At 43.5% G+C, this 26,657-nt stretch overlaps 2 protein-coding genes across 4 annotated transcripts; both read right to left on the bottom strand.

The window, feature by feature from the left end:
* Positions 1-275: 275 nt before the first annotated feature.
* On the bottom strand, positions 276-5,354 carry ccdc74b (coiled-coil domain containing 74B). Its single transcript, XM_068573289.1, has 7 exons — positions 4,822-5,354; positions 4,012-4,059; positions 3,552-3,669; positions 1,589-1,787; positions 1,367-1,467; positions 1,210-1,269; positions 276-1,080 (listed from the first exon to the last, which is right to left on the bottom strand). The coding sequence occupies exons 1-7, from the start codon at positions 5,111-5,113 to the stop codon at positions 954-956; spliced, it is 945 nt and encodes a 314-aa protein (XP_068429390.1). The 5' UTR covers positions 5,114-5,354; the 3' UTR covers positions 276-953.
* Positions 5,355-5,778: 424 nt separating this feature from the next.
* On the bottom strand, positions 5,779-26,321 carry ulk1b (unc-51 like autophagy activating kinase 1). 3 transcript variants are annotated; one of them, XM_068573882.1, is made up of 27 exons: positions 25,640-26,321; positions 24,773-24,865; positions 24,339-24,380; positions 21,990-22,022; positions 20,788-20,824; positions 19,269-19,442; positions 18,027-18,100; positions 17,697-17,798; positions 16,858-16,916; positions 16,240-16,322; positions 15,959-16,009; positions 15,208-15,299; positions 14,854-15,019; positions 14,596-14,650; positions 14,290-14,376; positions 13,694-13,837; positions 13,462-13,610; positions 12,650-12,909; positions 12,297-12,502; positions 12,028-12,149; positions 11,803-11,928; positions 11,100-11,284; positions 10,529-10,707; positions 9,696-9,814; positions 9,425-9,582; positions 8,899-9,034; positions 5,779-8,714 (listed from the first exon to the last, which is right to left on the bottom strand). In XM_068573882.1, exons 1-27 carry the CDS (start codon positions 25,727-25,729, stop codon positions 8,659-8,661), a joined length of 3,078 nt encoding a protein of 1,025 aa, XP_068429983.1. In that variant the 5' UTR covers positions 25,730-26,321; the 3' UTR covers positions 5,779-8,658. The 3 variants fall into 3 exon arrangements, with proteins under 3 accessions (XP_068429983.1, XP_068429984.1, XP_068429985.1); XM_068573883.1 differs by having other exon boundaries at positions 14,854-15,016; XM_068573884.1 differs by lacking the exons at positions 24,339-24,380; positions 24,773-24,865; positions 25,640-26,321 and adding an exon at positions 22,756-22,863.
* Between the last annotated feature and the right edge of the window lie 336 nt (positions 26,322-26,657).

Here is a 26,657-nt window from a genome sequence, read left to right as displayed (position 1 = left end):
GAGCTTTGAACGGAGTTGCTGAGTGATCATTTAAAGTCTGCTCGGTCAGCCATCCGCTAATCTATTGGTGGTGATGAGACTAAAAGTAGAGTCAGAGTTAGATCTTGCTGACATTGTGCAGATGAACACAGGACAGCTGAGATGCAGTCTGAGATATGCTTTACTGTGCAGCCTTTCCCGAGAAGTGAATTCAGTAACTTCCATCCCACGTCATCGCATGTGCCTTTTGTAAACAGACTTGGGTGTAAAGTTGTACACAAAAAAATTACACAGTAGATTGCTGATCATTTTAATGGAGTTTTGTATTGTTGTGCTAAAGTGTATTGCAGGTGGATGATTGGTAACGCACAATAGAAATACAAACCAATACAAAAAGTGCCTGAGAAACAAGCCTGATGAGTGTCTCCTGTTTCATAAATTGCAAGTGTTTTTTAAAGGTTAACTTTGGTTGTTTGCACTATTGGACGTTTTAAACGCTGAGATGTTTCAAACGTAACAGGTGATTACTTCTATACAGTTATGACATACAACAATTCCACCATCCTTTTGGCAGAATTACAAACATGAACTGACAACTAAACTGAGACCCACTCAAAACTGACTGTGTTTGGTGAAAATAAGCAGCCAGTGATAAGTTAAAGTTGTTGAACTTTTATTGTTCAAATGTCCTAAAATGCACTATCAGGTAAAATGAATAAATGAATTTATCATTCCCAGTACAAAGGTAGATTTGGGACTCTTTCATCTTCTTTTTGTGTGCAAAAGATTTCAAGTCTATCGACCTTTTTCTAAATATATTCATATGATCTGTCCTTTGTGAGTACATTTCTGTGCCCATGACATAAATACTTCAAATGGATATCCATCATTTTGAATAAGGCTTTTTAGAACCACCATAAAAAGCCCAAGTACTTAGATGGATGCAGTCGACGCTGTGGTAGGTTTTGATTCCGTCACTGCACCGTCCTTTTGAAACGGTCTCTCTGCACAGCACGGGTCCTCCTCTGTCTCTCTGCAATGTTGGAGCTGATGCTCTGGTTGAGGGCTGGGAGGACCACCCCAGACTGAGAGGCCCCAGACCTGAGGAAAAGATATAAAAGCCCCCCAAAAGCCTCTGTATTGGTTATAACAGGCAGTGAATGCAATATGATGGAGATCTGAGCAATAACTTACATAGATGCACAGAGAGAAACATATTTACATCCTTACGTTTTTTCCGGATAGGTTTGAAGACCAAGTTTTGGAAATTTCTTTTCTTCTGTAGATTTTCTGAAAAGTGCAAAAAAACAGAGACACCCGTGTCACAATTGTGCTTTTTTATTTTATCAAGGAATACTGTAAAAATGATAATATTGTTTCACTTTACCGGGTACCATCAACAAGGTAGGCTTTGGTTAGAATGTGGTTTTCCGGGGTTATTTTCTTGCTCAAGACAATATCTCTCAGCAATGCCTTCACACGAATAATCTAAATGAAAGCCATGAAATTATTCCCACAAAATATCTATTAAACAACAAAAATCTGAAATAGTCCAATGATGGAAAGCAAATGTATTTTGACTAACATTGGCTGATGATGGGGCACTTACTTCCTGTGACTGTAAACTGTTAGCATTGTAGAGCTGCCGGATGATGACCTCACACTCCTGCAGTGTGGGAGCGCGCGGCGGATGGGAGGGATGGCTGTGAATTCGTAGAGGCTGTAATGAGGTGATGAGGCCCCCCTTCATGTCTGGGCTATGGTCCCGCCTGGCAGATCCCAGAATGTTGCTACCCTCTCCAATGTTGCTAAGTAGTGAGGGAGACCATTTCAATTAGCAATAACATACGAGCTGTTGAAGGCCGTTTGGGCTGTATACGCCGAGTTGCTTCACCTACAGGTACGGATCGAATATTCCTTTGCCTTGCTTGTACGACAAGATCAGCTGCAAAACATGTCTTTTATGGCCCAAGCCCCTCGGAGGTGTTAGCTCTGGTGAGTCGCAGACTTTGCAAACTAATTTTGATCAACCTACAACCACAACGTCACTCAGGGGACACGTAACGACTGTATCGAAATATGTGGCTTACAAGAAAACTCCTTGCTACATGAGGTAATGCTGAAAAATTGTCCAACATTTGAATGTTAGCAAATCTATGTGGTCATACTAGCACCTCTTTACATGACTGCTTCACAAGGTGGCTGCAGGCCAACTGCATTGCAGTCAAATAAATTGAGTCTTTGCAAAAGCACACACTAAAAGCCCTAGAAGAATTATTTTTAGCAAATATAACTTTGTAGACTCGGCACATCCGATAAAGCATGAACATAATAATGTACAGAACATTTTTTTAATTAGATAATACGTGGTATGTAGAAACCCAAAAGATAAAACCAGAAAACCAAGATTGGACTGCAATCTTGACTGACAAACTATGTTACATATGCTGGCCATATACTTTAGAGTTCACATCTAAAACAGTCACATCATGTGAGCGTTACAATGTGTCCACACCTCTGTGTGAACCTGCCTGTGCTCCTCCACATCCTGCAGCGGTGGTGTACCACTGCATGTCGCTATAAATATGTTCTTTGTTTCACATCTTCTTTGTGCCATTTATGTTTTGCTAATGTCATTTAACATGTTCGCCTACAGTGTACATGTACATTATATTATTCAGTGTTTCACTGAGCTTAATTTGGTCTCATTTCAATATCACCTTGTATCAACAAACATGTCTTTTCTTGTCAATGTTTTGCTTGATGAAGATGAAATCTTATGATATTCATTTTAGATTGATGGAGTGTTTTCTTACTTCTTGACTGATTTGTATAAACAGCTCAATCACAGTTAAGTGACACAAATGTCTGGGATATTCTGACTATCCACGCTCTATTTTAACACTGTATGAACTTAACAACAATGACACTAAAAACACTATCGCCAGCAGAATATGTCCACTAATTAACCTCCACTTTAAAACTAAGGTGGTTATGTCATCTATGTGGAAATGACCTCCTCTATCAATGTTTCTGAATGTGAGTAATCCTGAACTATGTGTCTTTTTCAGGGCTGGATGAAGTGATTTGAGGGACAAATGCTTGCTGTAATCAACACAAAGTGTTTTTTTTTTAAAGTAAAACTATTAATTATCAATAGTAAAACTACTAATATCACACAGTTAAAGTCCTGCATTTACATGTTTACTTCAGGGGAAGAGTGCCACAGAGTCACAATTAATCTAAATGTACTTAATGTCTGTTCAAGGCGGATATTCAAATTTGAATAATATGCTGGATTTTTTTATTGTTGGTTACAAGAGTTAGAATACACATAATTCAATATTTTTCATACCTAAATATCATAATAAAGCTATAATTGTTTGGGGCCTGTCTAGTTGCAAAACATTGCCATGCAGTAAAATCTGCTCTAAGTGTTTTTGCTTGTTAACCAAACGGTAGACCTATTTCACCAGTGTTTCTGGCCGTGATTACGTGCAACTATGTCATGGCCGGTCATTGCTTATGTGTGAAGTGGGAAGTTGTTTCTCTGAGCGGTTTAACAGATTCACCTGAGTGCTTGGTCCTGTGAGGTTCGCATGTCCTGCAGTGTTTCCTCCAGGTAGAGTCCTGTATGGGCGTCACTTCCCTGAGTGGGTGGTCTAATGCCTCTCCGACTATATGTCATCCCTAGAAGAAAGAGGATCCAAGAATAGGAGTGTGAGAAATTGTGAAATGTTGCGCCCTTGATGTTATTTGGTTTCACCTAAATGGCCAAGCATGACAAACTAGTAAACTTCTATTAGTAAGGTTTGGGATAGTTCAGTGATATACACTTAATAACTGGTTGATTTATAATACATATATATCTCAATATATATCCATATCAGAATATAATATATACACATATATTGTGATAGAAGATTTTACCCATATTGTCAACAACTTCAAACCATCCCAATCCTGCAAGAATGTCCTTTGAGCATCGCAGAAAGAACCAAAAACAATAGTAAATCAGGGATTACATCTTACCTTTTCTACTTGACTTTGAAGGCTCCATTATCAGCTTATACTGCAACTCTGCAACATCCACATTAAGAGTAATTTAGTGTGCAACATACTGTAGGGAGAGGCACATAAGAGGTACAATCATGAAACATGGAGGTGACTAACAGCCTGTTTCCACAGTGTCCTGACTGCTGTGACTGCACAAAGACAGATCTCCTGGAGAGTCTCCTGGTGGGTGGTGAGAGGCTTTTATATGGATCAGCATTTGACCTGTTTAGTAAAGTGACACTGGATCTTTGTCCACCTCCCACTGAGAGACCATCAAAACCCTGGAGTTGCTATGCGACCATGGTACCTAGATTGAATGTCTCTTTTCAGCACCTTATCAGAGGACAGACAGCTCTTTGCCATTAACTTAAATTAATTACATAAAAGACGCGCTGTGGGCACAACAGCAGGTTGCTAAGTTTACCCCTTTTAAATGAAGAAAAATTCCTCGACGAACACCATAACCCTGCAATTTTTTCTTGGGAATGAAAAAAAAACGACTCTTATTTTATCTAACATCTATGAATATGAATAGTGTTGCTGTTTTGCTTCTCAACTAACACAAAATCAGAGCACATCATTTAAACACAATATATTATATTGTCTTATTTTAACAAACGTGTTTTCTCCCTTTTCTCTCTTCTCACGTTGTAACTAGCTACATGTGTGTACTTTCTATGATTTAATTTGTGATGACCCCAAAATATCAAGTCACATACATACGTTTTTATTATGGGTAGAAACTACATTCATTAAACATGATATTTTCCCCACTGGTTTCTTCACCTTTATTCTCCCGTCTGAGATACTCTATTTCTGCGTGGAGCTTCTCGAGAGTGTCCTTGTGTTGATGCTGAAGGAACTGGATATTCCTCTGGAGCGACGCGCCGCGGGGGTCCACGTCGCGGTGGCGGGACGTCCCCGCCGCAACGCACGCTCCCTTGCTCACCGGCGGGACAACAGGCAGCTGATGCGGTTGGTTCGCTGGTAAATGCTGCGGAGTGCAGGACTTCCCGAGTTGCCCAACTCGAGTCCACTGAGGCAGATGCCGCACCGGGGGGAGATTACGACTCGACATTGCTAACTAACTAGCTAGCTAGCTCGCAAGGCGACGAACTAACGTTAACCGTTAACTCGCGTCGTTAGCAACACCGTTTTCTCTCACCATTACTTTCCAGTGTCGGCAGGTCAACCTACATTGTTATCCTAGTTTTCTTGGGTCTGTTGCCTGTATACAGCTTTAGTAAAGCTCGCCTCCCTGAGTTACCTTCGTACTCGTTTTGACATGCTCTCCGCTCACACACAACGTTGCCGTGACAACCAACAGGCTGCCGTAAAGTACCGCCTCTCTCACACAGTCTCTGCCTGGGATTGGCTGAGAGTAGAAAGCGGGGCGTGGCAATTATTTCAGCAATTTCGCAACAAACAAAAAAATAATAATTGTGAAACGTATAATGTGTTGCTAAACGGTATGTTTTTGTTCATTGACATTGCAACAAGGAAATGAAGCTAGTTAGTTGAAACTAGTGGCTTGATGTGAGAGAAAAGAAAACACATATTTCCAGAATTTACAAGCTGTAATGTTGAAGACATGTGACTCAAAATGAATAGTTTATTCTAAAACATGCCAAAATACCGCTATGCCAGTCTCCCTTGAACATTATCCCATAGCTGTGGGGACTAATATGAAAAAAAACCAATGCATTGTGGATGTTTAATATAAATTATGGAACTCACTGCATCTTAAGAGAAATTACCTTTCCTTTCACTTTATTCATGGTGCAACTCTCAAACAGTAAAGGTTACATCACACACGGGGACACTGAGAATGTTTGTCGGTCATAGAAATGACAACATTAAGATGATTTTGCAACATTGAGAGTACACAGGACAATATGGAAGATCAGAAGAAGGCCTATTCTTTGGAAACGTATCGATGGTATGGTGCCATTCTCTCCATTCCTGCGGCGTCATATATACTACAACAATAACTTAATTTACAATATTTACAGGTAATACAGAATGAGTAACATGAAATCAAAAAAAATTAAAACATTCAGGTATGTTCTTAGCAAACATACAAAATAATAATCCAAATCAATGACAAATGATTATATGATGATTCTTTAACCGGCTGTTTTAGATTATTTCAACGGCGGCACACATCATCTGTTGACCCCGTCCACCGATAGGATGGCCAATAGCAATGATTGTTGGGAACAATAAAAAGTGAGACATGCATCAGTTCGATAAAGGTTCAATGCCATACCTTTCTGCTATCTGTATCTTTTGAGACATTGCCACTCCATACTGACAGAACGTAACAGCATGTGTAAGAGACAGCGAGGCTGTGATGAGTTGATATTAGGAATGTACACTCTTGCAAACACACACGCAGAATCCTCTCAGTAGAGGTATACCTAAGAAAATGTATGAAAGAAAATATCTGACAAAAGGCGAAACATCAAATACAAATGATGTATATTTCCATCATAAGATTCTCCATTCTGTTCTGCTGACAGTGCTACTATACTGGCTTTCAAAAAAAAAAAATCTCATCTTAAACTATCGTCCTCAACAACGTATTCTAAAATATGCTCTTCGGTGCATCAATAGTCCCCATGTTAATAAACTTCGAAAAAAAAGCAGAGGAAAAAACACCCCAGGGAAAAGAAAGTTGGTTACGCCTGAGGAACCTCTGACTTTTAGTGGATATTGTTGAACTACATCCACACAATCAACTGGAGTCCAAATCCAATCATTCACATCTTGTTGCAGAGCAATGCCATTAGTTCTGTACGGAACAAACGCCACTATCCAGTAATACGTTGAACAACATCACTTCACACATGCATGCATGCACTCAAACTTCTCTTTGAGAGCAACCACAGTACAACCCTTCCCATTGGCCCACACTTTAGGGGAGTAAAGGTATCCTGTTGAGATATATGGCTACGGTAAACAAATACATAAACATTTCAGGTAAAATACACATTTGTAACTAGCACTGCAAACCAACCGGTCACGTTTCAAAAAAATCCACTAACTACTCTGAAACTAAACACAGCGCAGTCAATGCAAATCATTTTTCAGTGTAAAGCAATTTATATTCTCCTTTTTCTTCTGAAAGAACTCTTTCTAAGGTTTCATAGCTTATACCATCTCTTCATCAGCATTCTCACATCGAACACACCTTGCCTTTTGACACAACTGTAATACAACTGAACTGCAATAAAAGCACGAAAAAGAAATCTCTAAATAAGCAAATATGTCTCAGTATAAATATAAAAACTAAACACGTTTAGCATGTTTCACTCAAGATCATCCCATACAATACTTCAACAGTGCAAACACAATCAGACGTTAATCCCGGAACAAACACTCAATTTTAGTAACAGTGGGCTGTTCCTCTTTTGGAGGCCCTACATTCAAATTCGATTAAATTTGCTCAGCTCCAACAAGATTGAGTGACGAAATATGATCAGACAGAATATGGAATTATGTCAAGGCATTACCAGCAACTGCAGCACCTGAGCTTACGTATATCTGAAGAATACGTCCCAGGTTATTTGAAATGATTGCAACCAGGGATGCTAACAGACCAGTTTCAGGGCTATATTTTGTATTTAGCAGTGGGGAGGGGAGTGTTTTATGGACCCATCTTTCTGTCTGTTGCTTTAACAGCAGCCACCATATTAAACACAAAAATCCCCCTCACACCATGGTTTCAAAGATGGAACATGATATTTAACATTAGACAGGTATAGAATCAGTAAAGTGACAAACACAGGGATCTTTTCCCCCCCAAAAAACAGCATGGTTACCCTGCAGTACTCTCCAACGAAACAAAACACAAAAGCAAAACTACATTGAATTTTGGCAACAGTTTTGCAATAGCGCTCGTATGGGCTTCTATACAAGCTGGAGCGTTGCTATTTAGACTTCCCTTCAGCAAGCAAGTAACAATTAGATAAATACCAGGAATAAAAGAAACTCAGGAAAGCAAACAATTGGGTTGAGACAAACATACATTTGATGAGATTGATACTTGGACAGTCCCGCCCTTCACCAGCACACTGAATGTACATTGTACAGCAGTCAGAGTACTTCCCCTCCAGCTACTGATCTGGGTAAAATATAACAGTTTGTCCATCTGTTTGTGTTTAGTAAAGTATTGTATGTGGGTATGTGACTACTTGGCAACAATTACTCCTGCAGGTGTTACTCCTGGTGAGAGGAATCTTCTTCTTGGCAAAATGTGCCCCTCTTTTGTCAGCGCCAGGAGCAAAGTCCTACTCACATGGACGAGAGCGCAGGCATTCTTTCGCAGCACAAGGTGCTTCGTGTCCAATACTGGCACAAGTTTAGCGCGGGGGAAGTCACTGCCGCTGTCCAGAACTTGGGGGCGAATGGCAAGCCATTTAGTGAGCACACAAGCCGTCACGATCAAGTCAAAACTGCGAGCCTTGTGGTTTTCTCGTGAAAACAAAAGCATTTCGAAGTGACAAAGCATTTCGAAGTGACAACCATGAGATTTTTGGTGGAGATTTGGTTTGTTGGAAATGTGCAAGGGTGCAAAAATGACTGACATCACAGCCACGCTCAGGAAGCAGTGTGTGTCTGTCAAACGCAGAGTCCCGACTGCAAAGCTGTGAGGCGGCGTTCAATGCACTCCTTACCTGCACACAAAAAGAAGAAGAGACAGTGAGCATAACAAGTTATATCCACGCCTTAGGGTTTCTTCCATTCGTTCTGTGCATTAGCTCTGTGATAAACTGGCCGAAATATTTATTTGAATGTCACTGCATAGATCACAACAGTGTTTCTTCTGCAGGAACACAACAAACCATGTTTCGCACTTACATTTGCTCACACTGAGGATGTCCTCCTGTTCAGTGAGCAGCAGAGATAGGCCCTCCATCAGGAGCAGAGCTTTATGGTAGCGCAGGACGGACGCCTCCCCCTGGTGGAACATCTCGTCCAGTGCAGCAGTCTGAACCTGAGACGACACCGGGAGGCTCAAGTCAATATGTAGAATATTAAAGTTTTGTCCGGATTAAACACCAACATCATTGACCAGTGTTTGTTTTCCTTGCTTTGTGGACTACACTTTTCGGAGCACATAGACAAATACTCTAATTAGCTGACAGTTACTTTGGGGGCCGTACAATATTGCCGTGGCCATGAAGCAACAATGTGAGAGCAAGGGCTTGGAGTTTGAGTTTTGAAATGCTGCCATACTGACCGCTTAGGTTGGCAATAAATGCTTGTTTAATTTGTTGCTCCTGCCCACACATACAGTATCTGAATGATTACACTTTGGCCCGCTGGTCAATAACCCTCATCTGCTCCTCTGCATCCCAACTGTCTAATTTCCCCCCTGGCTTACCATCTGCACAGTGTGGCTAAACAGCAGCCGCTCGGCTGTGATGGAGGTGATTTGGTCCATTAAACGGTGCTTCCTGGAAAAGAAGTGCTCCAGACGGGTGCTGAGAGAGCGACAGGATGCCACGCTGGACTTGTACAGCTCATTCAGCCTCCTCACTACTGTACACAGGCAGAAATGTATTTGAATATGCTGCCAGGACACTCATCAGGCAATATGTGTTTGATACACATATTGGATTCCTCATAAAAATAAACAAAAAAAAGTCTCATACTTTGTTTGACTGTCGAGGATGGGTAGAGTTTGCCCTGTTTAACTCGCTCCATGGCTGTGTGTAAGGCAGTGGACAGGAGTTCTGTCGTCTTTAGGTAGAGGACGAGCTGTTCTGCATGACTAAGGAGACACAAACGCACACAAAAACTGCTTAAAACTCAGATTTAAAAATTGACAAATGAGACCACAAGCAATACGATGTTGGTGTTCAAACGTGAAAGTTAGCATGATCGAGTTGTACGGCAGGTGTATGGGCCGTTATGCAGCAAGAAGGCCACAGAAAATGAGAAAATGTGAATGTGACCACTGGTTATGGTGCATACAATATCTCTAATCGTCCTCATCACGTCGAGTCCCGAGGACCAGAGATGAGGACAAAGTCGTTCCCATTAAATTACACGCTCCCCATCATCAAACTCCTCCACGGTGTGTTTTCCTAAATGTTAGGAGGCATGAAATCTCCTTCTCTTCTCCCTGACTTTATCATATTTATGTCAGCGTGTCTTTGTTTGCTCTGCCGCGAAAAATGAATGCGTTCAAGCTTACAAATCGTGTTTCATACCAAGCGGCATGAATTTGACATATTTAAGTCAATACTCATGAGCAGCTTCTATAAATCTGCCAACTGCAACAGGGAAATCTGACGTGAAAAAATGTTTTGCCACTTAAGAAGGAAAAAACAAACAAAACCCCGAGTGTCCCCAATGTTTTCTCCGAACAGGGAGAAAAAAAAACTGGAGATCCACATTTAAATAATATTCTACCCAAATTGAATCCACGGTAGCGTCGCCATCCAGAAAGACTCACAGCGATAGTTGATTGACACGGCCTTACCTCCACTCTCGGCTCAGTGAGCTTATCTGATCTGCTACCAGGCTCTGCTGCTCGAAGACACGAGAGATGTCTTCCTGCTCCTCGAACACCACGACCCCACAGGCTCCGGCGACCTCCATCAGACAGCGGGCGAAATCCAACGTGAAGCGCAGGCTTTGCACGGTGTCTGTGTGCTCCTGCTGCGCTCCGACAGAGACCGGAAGGAAGAGAGACGGAGAAACAGATTGTTCAGAGGCAGAACTTAGACACAGAGAGCACCAGACTGTGATTTCACATTCAGGTCAATCAATGCGTTTTAATTTCCCATTCTCAGATTCCACATTGGGCTAATTCTACCACGATGACTTGAGCTAAACCCTTCAAGTACACAATGCGCTCTTACATTTTTCTTACAGTCTGCACTGTCAAGAGGGATTATTCCTATCAAGGTTTTATGAGAATGAACCCTTCATTGATATACACAACAAAGAGGTACATGCTGGATAAGTACACAGAGTACACAGGCTCTAAATCGAGGACTCACTCCTTTTTTCATTGCCTTCTTGAGTCGTGTATGAAACCTGCGTCTCACCTCCATTAGCGTCTCCTCAGGCAGCTCAGGAGCCTCGAAGGTTACAGGCCCGCCCATGTTGGCTGTGATAGGATCAGTGAAACTGTAGCGAGGACTGGAAGGAGCCTCGAAGCCATCCACATAGGTGGCGGTCTGGGGATAGCGGCTTGTGAAGGAACCTGCAGGGCTGATTGAAGTGAACGAGCCTGCAGGAGTCAGAAAAAAGAGGTGTCAAGGAAGAAAAAAGGAGAAGAAAAATGTTAAATGTGTTTAATATGTACATATTTCCATGCTTCACACTTGATGATCAATGTATCGAGTAGAGATTCGTTCCAGTTAATGATCAACATCTGCCAGCAGCTACATGAATGTTTTCCCTGAAATGCTCTATACTCTAATTACCAATTGGAAGATTGTGTGTTAGGGGAAAAACAAAATGGAAATTAGGTTATTACTCCCTAAATGTAGCTACATCTCTCCACAGTTGGGTTTAACGAAAAAAGAAAAGAAAAATCAACCTTTTATCCTCGCCTCCCTAATATTTAATTAAGTTTCCACATGATTGGAAAATGAAAGTAATATCTTCGCAGTGCTGGATGTTGTATAATGTGCAGAGCATTATACTAATGCCGCTGCAAAAGTGGAATTTGATTCCCGTGAGCGGCAGAAGGAAGTTCGAGACAAATTACTTGCATTTACTTGTGTTTGAATGTGCATGTACTACCTGAGTATTTCCTCTGTCTGGAGGAGTGAGGTGGGGTGCCGCCACTGGGAGGAGAGCCCACAGTGAAAACCACCTGAGCAGGGCTGACCGAGCCAGGTGCAAGCCCTCGCCCACCACCCGGGGGCACTAGAGGGCAGAAAAGAGCGACGAGTCAAGGTCAGACCGTTGGAATGAGCCACGTGAACGAACAGCAATCCTAAATATATTCGACAAGAGACTTCCTACCCGTTATGCCTGTGGTTTTTTCAGAGGTCAAGTTCTCCGCGCTGCCTCGGTCACCCACAGGTCCACCTGGTCCGAATGCAGCCATCAGCAGCATGTCAGACAGACGACCGGCACTCTGAGACCTGCTCCAAAAGGGACAGGAAGAACATGGAAAGACAGAAAGGGAAAGTTGTACACCGATGAAGCGCTCTCGTCTATCCTGTATCTGCAGACAAACAATTCCTCCTCCGATACACAGCATCACGACGCGTAGAAAACAAGAATTGAACCTTCCGAAGGCCTTGGTATCGTCACTCAGTCTGTGGATGCAGTGGGCCGGCTGGAGAACATGCGTTAGCGCTTGTGGTCCTGCGTCTCTGGGCTCTGCCGGAGCAGTCCTGCTGCAAGGGGAGCCGATGACCAAACCCTGCTGCGTCAGGAAGGTCATGAGGTTTGGAGTGCTGGGAGGCTTGGGGAATTCAAACGGGGGGATGGCCTGTGGAGGGAGAGGAGAGGAAGCACCACAGGTTTGTTGAAACTGCTCGGTTGTCTTTCCTTGTTGTGTGTATCGCCAGAGAATTAAGCGTGCACACATTTGTCTCACTCTCTGACCCCCCTCCCCACATACACACTGCCGACTCACCCTGGAAGGGGAGCCAAGGATTGTGGGTAGCGGGCTACGCTGCATCAGCTCACTGAGTCTGGGGGAAGCGTGTAGAGGCCGGAGAGTCATCAGACCCGCCGAGGGGGCCACCACCGGGTCCGAGTGCTGCTTCCTGATCTTTTGCTTAGCACCGGTGGCGGTGCCCTCCAACAAGCAGGGGGCACTGTGGAGCCGCGTGCCCAGTCCTGCCGTCTGCGGGTGTTGCTGAGAAGTCGGCCGAGACTCGATGTGCTGCGGAGCTGCGAGACAGAAGGCAGAGGTCAGACTGTTTTTGTTTTTTTTCCCGCTTTTAGACGGCAGGTGTCGTCGCACAATGAGATGTCAGACGAGACAACAAGACAAGGCGTCCACCAAGAGACAGCCGGGATGGACGGGTGCTGCCTAACTCCTACGCTGCCATGATGGATGCCCAGACAGGGAAGGGACTGTGCCAGTTTGAGGCACAGACGAGTGGAGAGCAACCGGTGGTGAGAAGGAGAGTGTTTTGTGTGCGTAGGAGGTTGGTTTATTGTTTTACAACCAAGGACTTTCAAAAGTAATGAACTGGTTGACTCAGAGCAACATTGGCAAATGCTAACCACAAAAGTATTTCCCTCTTTGTCTGCACTTGACTCTGGCTGCACCTCATTACTTCATGATGATTCGTTCGGTTTGATTATATTCTGATTCATCAATTTACCATTTGGTAAATATATATCTATATATATATTATTAAGTAGTATAACGAGTAGCATAGAGAAAGCTGTGGTGTGCATTTGTGTTGACGAAGCAAAGTACAGTCTCTGACATACCTTGAGGCGAGAGCTGGAAAGGCCTGGCGCCTCCGAGGGAAAGCCTACGGTTGGCTGGGCCCGCCCCCTGCCCGTAGGGCGGCGAAGGCCCGGTCCGAGCAAAGCCCAACGAGCTTCCGCTGCTGCAACGCCGCACCGGTGTCGACAGCCTAATAATGCAACGTTCGCGAGTCAGCGCGGTCAAATTTGAGAAATGTCAACACACGTTTACATCAGCGGCAGCGGTACAGACCGTGGCGAGCCGTCCAGTTTGGTACAGTGGAGATTCTGCTCCATGCGCTGGTAGTTCTGGACCTGGGTGGGGACTGGGATCGGCAAGGACTGACCCTGGTTTCCACAGCTACCACTGTAGTTACTTGCCGAGCACTCACTGGGCCTGCCAACAACAGTGAGAAGAACGGAGTGTGCCAAGAGAAACAGTTGAGCGATGAGAGGCTGAGGGTGTGTGTGTGTGTGTGTGTGTGTGTGTGTGTGTGTGTGTGTGTGTGTGTGTGTGCGTACGTGTGTGAGTACTCCACATATTTAGCCATAGAGACATTCTGTTAATACTGCCAATGTACAATACTGCTCATGTAAAAGACAAACATGACATTGTATGTGTAAAATTGAGGTGAATCCAATTAATTCATTATTAAATTAATTTAGCAGATATCAGCTAAATGAATTATTGTACCGCACCAGCTGCTTTGACAATTGCTGCTATTTCTTCTTCTTCTTCTTTTTCTTCCACCAACCCCTCCTCTGTCTCTCAGTGTCTTGCCCTCTGAGTTACACAGCAGTGCATGTATCAGCGTAGCCGAGCATATATTTATAGCAGTGAGCTGTTACCTGACAGGACTTGGAGACCCGCTACAGGAAGGAGAGTGCGGTGGGGTTTTGACTTGGCTGCACAGACCAGCAGAAGCCAGAAGAGAGCTGATGAAAGAGGAGAAGGGATGCAGGAGACACGTCATCAGGGCTTTATCGAGGTGCCATTTTGAAAAGGAATACAACTTGCTCTCACTTTTTACTGGAGATTGAATTGCGGATAGTCAGTTATGCTCCTTTATTAGCGATGTTCTTTACCGCTGATGCACAACAATAAATCAGTGTAATACAGGTAATGGCTATGAATAACCAATCCCCGTGTCTTACCCGCTGTTCATCAGGCTGTCCTGCAGCACTTTACTCTCACATGCCAGCTCACCCGCTGGAAAACCAGGAAAAATAAATCAGAAAGAAATGACGTCAAGAGTACAGCTCCAGCTTATTAATGCCATATAAAAGCTAGTCTGTGAAAAAAAAACAACTGTTGAATAAAATATGACTTCAGTAATCCTACAGCGCTGGAGCCCAGACTTGGACTATACACAGCAGCATTTGATATTTAGGTTAAAGAAAAAAAGTTCTCACTGGGGAAGTGAGCCGGCACCATGACAAAGTCATCCGTGTCACAGGAGGAGGAGTTCTTGCTGCTGCCACCCCCACCAGAGGAGTCCTTGAGGAGAAACCCAGTAGCCTCCTGGGTAGGGGAGGCCAGAGCCTTGGCACGCAAGTGCTGACCCTCAGCAAGAGACTGCTGCAGAGACGAGGAGACAGAAAGTCGTGGGTGAACGAAGAGAGAAAGCAAAAGAAGCGAAAAAGCGAAAGAGAAACCAGTGTGAGAAACGTGTGTTGACTTGCTCGGTTTCTAAGATTGCACATCAAAACACTGCCTCAGTACTCGGCTACATACAGATGAATAATGCAGAAATAATAAACACAAACCGGTGGAGAGGCGAGGTGAGAGGTGGACGAGCTGCTGCAGGAGCTGGCTGATGCCGAGCTTGGGAAGCAGGTCATGGACACGGTAGGAGTCGCTGCGATCAATTGCAATACACTCGTTAGACCACTCGAGGCGGTTTGAGAAACACAGAGTTGTGCACAGAAAAAGCCCCTAAAAAGTCATGCGTCGCTGGCGTTTTGACAAAAAGTAATAGATTTTAGTTGCTGCGTTCGCATCACACGCCTCTGGTCCTCGATCTAATCCTAGAACGGAGTCCAAGTGTCTTATGGGTGAAAACGTTAGTTCTGTCTTTGTGTCGACAGAGCTACCGACTCTCACGGTTTCGCCGTGTGACGCGCGCTTTTGCATGTTTTCTCACGCCACACAACTAATCATCAGCCAATCAAGAAAAATAAGAAATGGGCGACACGAATAGCCAATCAGCCAAAACGTATCTGTTGTTTCTGGGCAACGTGTAATGACAGGGACTGGAGCTGTCCGGCGACGCGTATTTGTCGTCGTCGTCGCACAGAAGTTGGCAGCTCTGTGCATTACTTTGAGGGTTACATCTTATTTTAAAAGAGGTGCAAACTTTTGCAATTACTGCAATCAGGGCATGTTCATTATTAAAGTGACAGTCATAGATACAAGGCATTTGATTTGAGATATACACACACACACACACACATTTATATATTACTGACAATCATCCAGCCATAATGGAGCATTAATAAGAAGTGTATTCTCACTTACTCTTTTTCAGGGATGAGCTTGCCTCCAGGAAAGGATGACAAAAAAACTCATCTACCAACAACACAAAGAAAAAAACGAATAAGTAGGAGGTCGTGAAGCGGAGCAGCGTGTCAGAACAGTATTGTACATCCAGTATTCATAAATATAGGCCGACACAGGGACGATGCGACTCGATAAGCATTTATAAAATGCTACATAAGTAAGCTAGCAGTATTATAGGTCTGCGTCAACACCAAATAGTCAACGCCTCATTCAATTTCCTGTCTTTTAAGTTCACGGACCAAAGTCCATGCGGTCCTTGTGGTTGCGCTGCAGCAGACCCAACAGCAGGTGCCTCAGGTGGCTCGACGTCTCTCGGGGGATGCTGCAAACACAGAAGAGACACAGGAACACTTTTAGCTGCACTCTGTTTACTTGTTATGTGTGTACTGACAACAAATACATGATCTCTCTCTCTCTCTCTCTCTATTGCCTTGAGATAAATAAATGAATGGAAGCCGCAGTGTGGTTTCATTAGGCAGCTGTGCGGAACTGAAACGTAAAGCCTTACAGACGTTGATTAGCTTCGGATGTTGGGGATTTGTTTTGGGCTCGTCATCGCTCACAATGTCGTGAATACACCGCTGTTCGGCCGTTAAACCCACCCAGCTGGCATGGCGGTGACTGGCAGCATTTATGTAAAAGACTACATTTGTTTGGGTTTTCGCAAACACGTTGTCAAAGATAATTGGGTCTCTCTGAAGAGTTTCGTTCAGGGACTTCACTTTTTATGGGGTAGCCTGCTCTCGAGATGTATCGCAGCAAAGTTTCTCATCTCTTTTAAGTGAAACCCATGAAACTAATGCATAACATTGGTTGATCACATTAGAAATGAATGCGCTGTCATTGTAACGCCTTACTTGGGGCTGAGAGTCTTGTTCTTTTCATAGAACAGCCGGAGGTCCTGTGGACTACTCGCCTGAAAAAGGACAAAAAAGGTCAGAGCGATAGTTGAATACATGCAAATGTCTGCAAATTTATGTACATTTGCACACACACACACACACACACACAGATTTATGGCACAGTGCGCTGCCACTGCAAAGATGTCCTTGTGTAATGACACAACACTTGTTTTGTGTCAATGAGGCAAAGAGTGAAGCTACTGTGGTAAGTTTCAGAAACGCCGCCCGGGCCAGATTCGATGAGGTAGTTTTGAAAGAAGTTATGTGTTTCATCTTTTTACAGCGTCATTCAAGTTAGCCGTGGGAAACTGTTTATCGTGATCTTCCTCATCTTTCACATGATCTGGAGAAAAGAGACAGTCTGTTTGAATACGTTCAACAAACAGACTAAAGTGATGTTTCCACACAAAAAAAAACATAATAACAGGATCATTCAGCAAAGTGTTGTGTAAATGCACTTCATTTTGTCACTATTTATTAAACTACTACATGTGTTTTCCATCTTTTCAATCCCATTATCTTGTGCAAAATGACAAACAAACTAATGTTGCATATAGTTCACACTCTTAACTTTGCCATCACCGATATTATGCAAAGATTCTTTTTGTTTTTTACTTTTCAGTTTTCTGTGCACATGTATTATTTCTTAAAAGCCAGCGATAACTGTAAATTGTTCGCTTATGTCTTCGGTCAATGGAGTTTCAATGCTGGCTCATCCCTAAATCACATTGCAGGCACGAGTGAAGCAGTTCATACTTCAAAAGTAAAACATGCATGTAAAGAAACGTGTTTACCTGAAAAGGAGCCTTTCCAATCAGGCACTGAAACACTATGGTTCCTATGCTCCACAAGTCGGCCTTGGCATCATAGCTTTGGGACATAATGACTTCAGGCGCCTGGTGAGGAAACAATAGAGTGAGATTGTGACACTTTGACGAACAATTAATGAGACCATGAAGTTAGCGTCGCCCACGCCGTAGTGAACATTAGAGACGGTGTTCAGCAAACACTGTCAAACTAAAAGAACTTGCTCCTCGCTTGGCTTTTTCCACGCGAGGCCAATACGAAGAGAAGCGTCAGAGGCAAGAGCCATCGTCAGGTGTGGGCGAACAAAGAACGCTTACCATGTACATCGGGGACCCACAGAGCGTCGCCGCCATCATGTTGCTCTGGAGGTACCTGGCAAAGCCAAAGTCCGCTGTGGACAGAAAGTGTGCAGAATGTTGACACTCAAACTGATGAAATCAGGAGAAAAAATAGGAAGGAACTCCCAGACGAAAACTGCAGATGGTTGCAGAAAAGACAAATCAATAGTGCTCGAAAGAATTACATTGTTTTGTCTCCTGCACGTTCCCAACTAAACAGCATCTATTTTGAAAACCTATAAATCTTAATAGCGGTAATGGTTGAGAGGCAGCTTCACTGTGATTACAGGTATGATTACAACGCAGTATTATTCCACTGGAGTTCACCCCCCCCAGGGAGTTATTGTTTGATAAAACAAATCAACACGCACCAACGTTATCCGAACAACAGCGCACATATACTTTATATTATATATATATATATATATAAACACACATATTAAAATACAAATAATCTCTGTGTAGCTCATTATATTACTCAGATGATTGGATACGAAAAACAAAAAAAACTATGATACCTCGAGCACACAGCCTTTTGAGTGAGTTAACATGTGTCAGTAATCCCTCGAGCAGCGCGGATGTGCTCGTGTGTCAGTACCTGCATCTGCGGAGGTGCAATGGGTGCGATCAGTCTGTTTGTTAGTGTGACTGTGACACTTTCCCCAGAGTGGTGAGGATAATAACATTCTGCAGTGGCTGGGAGCCTCACTCTTTCACTCCCCACAAGGCAATCAATTCTCTCCCGAGGAACGAGAATTAATAGGCTTAAGGATTAGCAGAGTTTCCAAACAGCTGAGCAACACAAACTGGCTCTCAGTGCTCGGTCGTGACACTTTCCAGAACAGTGATCACTTGTTGTTAAACCAACTTCATTGTTTACTGGCAAATGAGCCAAACTGGAGACCGACGAGATGCATACTCAATGTCTCTCTTACTCTCTTGGTATTTTTTTTTTTCCCCCCCAACAGTGTGAGGAAATGTGAAATTATGTGAATAATCTAATCAATTTACTCAAATCAGTTTAAACTTCATCCTTATTAGGTTATATTATCTAAAATAAAACTTGTTTTTGCTCTCTTTATTTCCGATTCTATCTCTGTAAAATGTTTCCCTGTATTAAACACCAAGTTCTGCCACATTTTAAAATCCCCTCCATATTACAAATCTGAAGAAGTTGACACGTGCACGTGCCTTCGCAGGCTCTCACACCATCGAACCTACCGATCTTGATGCAGGTGTTGGTGGAGTGCGACTTGCGTCCCGGTGGGTAGGAGAGCAGAATGTTCTGGGGCTTGAGGTCCCTGTGGATTATGCCTTTGCCCTGCAAGACCCTCATGGCCCCTGCAATCTGCTGCAGGAAAACCCGGATGGTGTCCTCACTCAGCGTGCCTTTGGCTGCAGAGAGACAGGGTTCATTTCGTTTAATATTGGACGTACAACGTGGTTTATTGATGAATTACTGATGTAGGAAACAATGGCGGGGGTATAATAGATTGGGACTGAATAACCCTCTGACATAGATGTTCTAATTTATGCATATCAGAGTTTTTTCAAAACAACATTTTGAAGTCAGATCATGTGACACAGAAAGATGATCTAATTTGACCTGGCAAAATCTGATAGATTTATTTTTCCTGTCCCACCCCCGTCTGCTCCCCGTCTCATTCTTCCCTCCAATCATTTCCCTCACCTCACGGTGGCACAACATGGTTCTATGCGAGAGTCCCTCCCCTGTCTTGGATTTCTCTCTGGGTCCACCTCCCTACCTTTTAAAGCCAGGAAAAGTGTGGTTCATCGCCCCCCCAAAGTGAGCAGTGAATCCATTTATTTGTTTTAACCAGGCAGAAAAGGACTACTACTGGAATAGGTCCTCTATTTACACTATGGGTACCTGGCAGACCAAGATAGCAGCTCGAGCTATAATTAGTCTGCAAACTGCTCGATGTCTTATGTCTCATGCTGCTCACGCTGACAGATCAAGACCCGCCTCCGACGAGTTGAGTGCACTTGCTGTTAAGAGCCCAGCAATTTATGAGATGGGCCGAACCTGAGCAGAATTCTAAACGTTACTTTAACGGCCAGTTTGTGAGCGTAGTACTGAGGTGATGTACTGTATGTATGTAATATGTGTCTCTAATACTCAACATGGCTTCGTTACACTGCATGTTGAACTCTATTTTAAGCCTTAGGGCCTCCAAAAGTTGCTGAAGCACCAAATCGGTCTTCAGGGCCGCAGAAAGGAAGGCAGCTTCCTGCGGGCAAATCGGAAACTTTGTGTTGTACCCTGAATGGCAGCTTTGTGGCGTAAATTTCACTGATAAGTTGTCCACTTTTATTTGCACTCGTTCAATGTTCTTGGGAGACTTTACAGAGTTGAACAATGATTCTTTCTCTTCTTCTAGTCACAGTCTTAACCGGCAGTTCCTTTCCGAAGACCATCATTCTTGGACTCACAGAACATTTACAAGATTTTATTAGAGTTTATTTTGTGATTTAAATGTCTCTATTGGTGGCTTTAGCAATTTAAATTGATAAAAAAAAATCATACTGTTGGAAATTTTTAGTGTTATGATTTATGATCTTGGCTTTTAGACCTAAAGAGAGGCGTTCAGGGACATGCAAGGACTCTCCCTTTCTTGTCACCAGGCAACAAACATGACATTTCAACATGAGTTCAATCATTGTTTGTTTTCTACTGAGAAGCATCTGGAGCTTTTAGGAGATGATTTGTCGCACTTACAGTGTAAATAGTCAGCTAGGTCGCCCCCATTGCAGTACTGGGATTAGAAAGAGAGGCAGGGAGAGGGAGGAAGAGGGGAGGGGGGTGAAAGAAGGAAGAAGGAGAGATGAAAAGGAATCACATTAGGACACAGGTAAAACAGAGGCTGATGTGTAACCATAGTGAATGAGTCTCTGATATCAACCTGTCTGAAGGGACTAGAAAGCAAAAGGAGATCAGAGCAATGATTAGCTGAAGAGTGATGTGTTTACAAATGTAAAACCATGCGCTCATCAATGTGAATGAATCCAGGAAGAGACAAGGCGTTCTTATGAAAGGTGGCTCTGAAAGGCTGCCTCACTCATTTCCTTTTCTAAGACACAGAGATAAGCATGAACAAATTAAGATGACACATATACATATATATATATATATATATATATATAGACACAACATATAACAAAATGTCACAAAGTGTGATGTTTCATTGCTGTTGTATTACTTTGTTGACCCCAGAAGACATTGGAAGCTTCAGGGGGTGCACATGTATAAATAAAAATAAATATATATACTATATATTTTTTTCTTTGTCATATTCTGACCATTTTTACATTTCCCTGCAGTTCCCAGTATTCATCGTGAATGTGAACACTGGACACATTTTCAGATCCGGTGCCTCTGGCGAGCAACGTCGCTTTGTTGAAGTTGTTTCCGAGCGAGCTTTTCTGCATGGATGGCAAATGTGTTCACGCGATATTGTGCGCATGTGTGCGACGCACATTAACAGAACAACCAGGCTGTAAAAAAAAAAAAAACAACTCAACACAAATAGCATTTGACATGCACTCTAAAAAAAAAAATACTGAAATGGCCAATTATGGTGTCTGGGGTTCCAGCGTGACAGACCCTGCCATGCCCTGCAGGAATAATAAATGAGTACGAAGCGCTTGTCATGTTGAACATTACCGAATATATTTAAAGCCTTCGTCCAGAGGTCAAAGTATATTAAGTGAAATCGGAAGATCCACTAACGGTGTACTACCTGTGGATCAAGAGAAAACAGTAGGAAGCCACTCGCAGCTTTTTTAACCAGTGGCCATGTGCCCCTCTTGATGCCTGAGGACACAGCTAATTATAGCACAGGCCTCGTCAGCGCTGCCTGCAAAGGCTGAGACAACAATACAGCGCTCAGCACACAGAGCCAAACATCACAGCAAGCTTACCTCCATTACCAGGTACACTGAGCTGGCAGTTTCCTAAAGAGGGAAGAGATAAGAGAGGGGGGGGGCAAGGGGAGGAGGGAGGGGGTTAAACAAACATATGTCAGTGACAGACAAAGAAGAGGAACAGGTGGCACTTGTGCACAGCCATTCTGTTTGAGCAAACTAAGTTAGGGATTGGAGAAATATACGATTGTCAAAAAAGGTTGCAAAGATATTGAGGGCTGACTGCGTATAGAAGAAAAAAAATAAATAATAGCTGTCTTGATGAAGAAAGATACAAGATAGAAGAAAAAAAGAGCAAATTAAGGCATTACTTCATGAAGTATTCTACATAAACACACTAATTTAGTCAAACTGGTTCTAACTCAAAATCCAGTGCAACTGCTGTGCTCTGCTCTGCTCTGTTAAGACCGAGCCAAAAACATTTAGTGAATCAGATGGCTGGCTCTGCTGTTAAACACATTTAACAACAGTGGGTGAAACTTGAGCTAGTGAGTCGAGAACTCACAAGCTCCCACTACAACGCCAACAAACAAGGAATAGAAATGAATTTACTAACTTGGGTGAGTTTTTTCTATTGCACATTTGGGGGCGATAAAACTTTTTGAACATAAATGTTTCCTCTGCTGTCTCGTCTTTTAGCCTCTCTGAACCCGTTCAGAGGCACAAGTTGTGAAAAATAAAACACAGTGCTGCCTGCTTTTTTGTAAAAAAAAAAAGCCTTCTTATCACATGGCAACAGATGACTGCGGACTTTCACTCTGACCTCATCTCGGTATCTTGTTGAATCTACCAGTCAGAGGCCAGGCTGGTTTCTATAGTTCCGCTGAGTCAGGCCTTTTGAAATTGGTTGTCTTTGGCTTCATTGAAGCTGGACGGCAACCAACCAGGCAGCCAGTCAGTCACAGAGACAACCATCTGGTTTCCACCGGCTGTCTCTCTGACAGAAGTGCGCTACTGCAGCACCAAACTTCAGCTTGATAGATGGCTTGGCGCCACATTGAAGGGCGATCTTCATCTCCTGCTGTGACGCGCTATAAAAACACTGAGACAACCAGGTCACTTTTGTCCCGGCAACTTTTCACTGTAATGTTAAATACAACATTACATTAGGTCGGCAATTAAGGAGTACTCACATTATTGCTGAATCTGCCAATACTAATAATATTCCGTGCAATAATTTGCACAAAAAAAAGCAGCAAATTTGCGACGCTGGAAGAAGAGAATATTTGTATTTTCACTCTTGCTTGAAATCTGTGTGACTGTCACACCGGTGTTTGCCTGCAATTCTCAGATAATGTCCAACGATTATTTGTGAACTCTCTTACTAATCTTTAAATCCTTTTGGATAAGACAAATCAATGAGGCGTGCACTATTTGTATAACCCAGAATGAATACGCAGTTGTCATGATGAGATTTTACATGGGGTGAAAAAATAAAAGGAACTGCATCCAAACTAAGCGCACAGGGATGCCACAGTCACCATCAGTCGATTAATGAGAGGCAGTAATGAAACAGGACGGAAGTCAACAAACGCTAACAACATTCCACGACACACGTCGCTGTGCAAAAATGTGCTCTCGTCAGATGGTGCGATAAGAATAATTGGAACGTGAGATGCTTTTTAACCAGATGGTGCGTTCTCAAAAGAAACACACAGCGAGTTAGGATGTGTATTTGTGTCGGGGGGGCAGTGGGTCGGGCCGTCTATATCCGTCTGGCAGGTGTTGCCACAGTGAGCTCCTGACTGGTTTGTCGGCTTCAGGCGAGATCATTGTCGCTTGATGTGGCACCGAGCTAAGAGGTTACAATACGAGCATCTGCACATGTATACATGCATACAGGAAACACCTCGTCGACACCCGCGGGGGAGGGGAGGTGTCAACATTTCTCTTGGAATGAGTAGAGATACAGACGCCATACAATTCACGCGAAGCCTCCTTCATCAAGGAGCTCCAGCAGGAACTGGAGGCAGAATGTTAATGTGAGAGAAGACGGCGCTCGCAAAAAGGCAGACGTGTTTTTAGCTGAAACATGGGAGAGCGGCGGAAAAGCGTGCCTGGACAAGATCAAACAGAAGTTGTTGTTGTTGTTTTTGACAAATTTTAGAACTTAGCAAAGCCTCATTTAACAAGTAGGGGAAAACAAGACTATTCAAGCTGCATGCGAACAAAGTAGGTCATCTGGAACACACGCACCCAGCCACCCATCTGCACCCATCTGCTCTATTTTGTGAGATGTACGGAGGTGTGATGATTATGTATGCACAGACGCACTGACGGTCGCTCAAATCAGCCCGATCACATGACCTGGACCCAGTTGCCAGTCGTGAAAGTGGGATTACATACCTGAAAGTCCAGCAATGCAACAATGTTCTCATGTTTCAGCTCCTGCAGACATGACAGAGGAAAATCAATATTTGGATGCTGTACGCTGAATTGTATGATGTTTGTCATTCTTTCACGGTGACATCCCCATGTTTAACGAGACGATCAATGTTACCATAATAACCAGTACTCGTATGTCACTCTGACATGTGGCACCTTTCCAGCTAAAGTTACTGAAGAGTTCACGACAGCCAAATGACCAAATAAACACTTGATAAGACTTTGACATATCAACGTGACACGTGATGGGAAAACAGCAGAGCAATTCAGGGGACAGAACGTTGAAATGAAAATAAATACGGTGTTTGTTTAATGCAGCACATTGAGTAACCTATTAACTGGAAACCAGTCAAGTACTCTTGGGGATAGAACACGTTTGAGAACTTCTGACTTACCTTGAGTATTTTAATCTCTTTCCCCAGCAGCGTCTGGGATTTGGCCAAGTTCTTCTTGTTGATGCACTTTACCGCTACCTCCCAGTCGTGCTTCTAGAAGGATATACATGCAAATTAAGTAAGTTGGTTAAATGTCCTAAATGTGTCTCTGCACAATTAAAAATCACAAACTCTATACAGGTGTAATACTTGGCTATTCAAGGGGTCACACTCATGGTCTACTCTACATGCATAGTAGACTATGAATCATGTTGGTTCCTTGTCCGATTTTCTGACTTTATAGCATATTTAAAATGTATTGTATTGCATTTACATTGTAAGATGTGTTTATAATGCCATTATCCTCTACAAAACTGTCCATTGACTAACAAAGCAACAAAGATGCCACAGGCCTACATTTACCCTTAGTATCCGTCTGCCTTAACAGGAGTGATGCTATTGGAGCTTTTAGTACAGGTATTGGGCATGTTACAACTTGTTCATTAATGATCTCACTATGGTTTCTCATGGAAACAGGTCTGCAAATTCAGATTTAACAGGATTATGGACTAAAAAAAATAAAATAAAAGGTCCCCACCAATTAACAATCCATGCATTAAGAAAAGGTCGCATAGGCCTACAGTACAACATGTTATCTATTAACTGTGTTGTTTTAATAAGGAACACACTAGTCGTGCTCCCAGGCCTCTTAAGGCCGTACTATGACAACAAATACGCCAGATGGCTAACAAACTGCGACTCACTTGCAACTAAACCATTCAAGCGAGCTGTCATCCGCATCGCTTTTGCGATAGCATTTTTATTTGTATGCATTTATATATTTTTTAAAGTAAAAAAAAGGGAATAGCAGACAAGGAAAGTGCTCACCTCTCGGTGTCTGCCTTTGAAGACGACAGCGAATGCGCCATGTCCTATCAGGTCCTTCCGACTGAACTCAAATTTGCCCACCGTCTCCATATTGTGCCAAACGTCGGGGTCGGATGCTACTTGGAGACGGACAGATGAGCAGGAGGCCTCGGGTCACCCTTCTCGGTCGCGATGGTTCCTTCCTCCTCTGTCAAGTCGGGGCAGCAGCGGCAGCAGCAGCGGCAGCAGCAGCAGCAGCAGGGACGTGCACCCCCTCTCTCACTGGCCGTGAGCTGCCTTCCTGACGACTGACTGTCTTCTTCTCTCATGTTCGCACGCACACGTTTTGGAGTTCAACTCCTAACGAAGCTCCACGGGGATTCCCATCGCGCACAACGCAGCCGACACGAAGTTAGCGAACTTAACAGACGAGGAGGCTCGAGCGAGTTGTTGTTGTTGCGGCTCTCTGACGTGCCACCTTAAAAAAAAAAAAAAAAAACAGCAGCAGCAGCTTGCTGCGTTGTGTTTGTATACAGGGGGGATCCTCGCTCCCGTCGGCTAACGCGCGCGCACGACGGACTTAAAACCAGGCAACAGCGTCCAGTGACCGGAAGCCGCTGTTAGTCGTTTCGTTTATATGTCTTGCAATTCTCGCTAGACTCGCCGAAAAGTCGTAGCATCGATGGTCCCAACAAAGCAGACGGCGTCCTACCCTCTGCAGCACAGCGCATGCGCAGGGCGACTACAGCTGGAGGATTTGACGTCACGTCCAGGGTCCTCGGTCTTCAAATGAAAGCGTTTTGACATCTGCGCTGGCTCCACTAGTGAAAACTGGTCTTGTCTCTTCATAGTAAATATTAAGTACGACATATATTCGGGAGAAACAAGATGGCAATGCCCTCAAGTGTGTCAAAAGTGTGTGAAAATATCATAAAGAAATGTAAGATAAAATATTCCTGTATTAGTCCCGCAGTAGGGAAGTTGACTGCGGTCAGGCCAGCCTCCACTTCGAAAAACACAGTCGGGCCAGACGGCACGT

Source organism: Clinocottus analis, unplaced genomic scaffold (genome assembly GCF_023055335.1).
Source record: "Clinocottus analis isolate CAN_PGR_092001 unplaced genomic scaffold, fCliAna1.0.p SCAF_13, whole genome shotgun sequence".
Classification (NCBI taxonomy): domain Eukaryota; kingdom Metazoa; phylum Chordata; class Actinopteri; order Perciformes; family Cottidae; genus Clinocottus; species Clinocottus analis.
Note: the sequence above shows the minus strand (reverse complement) of the source record. Positions and strands in the feature narration are given on the sequence as shown.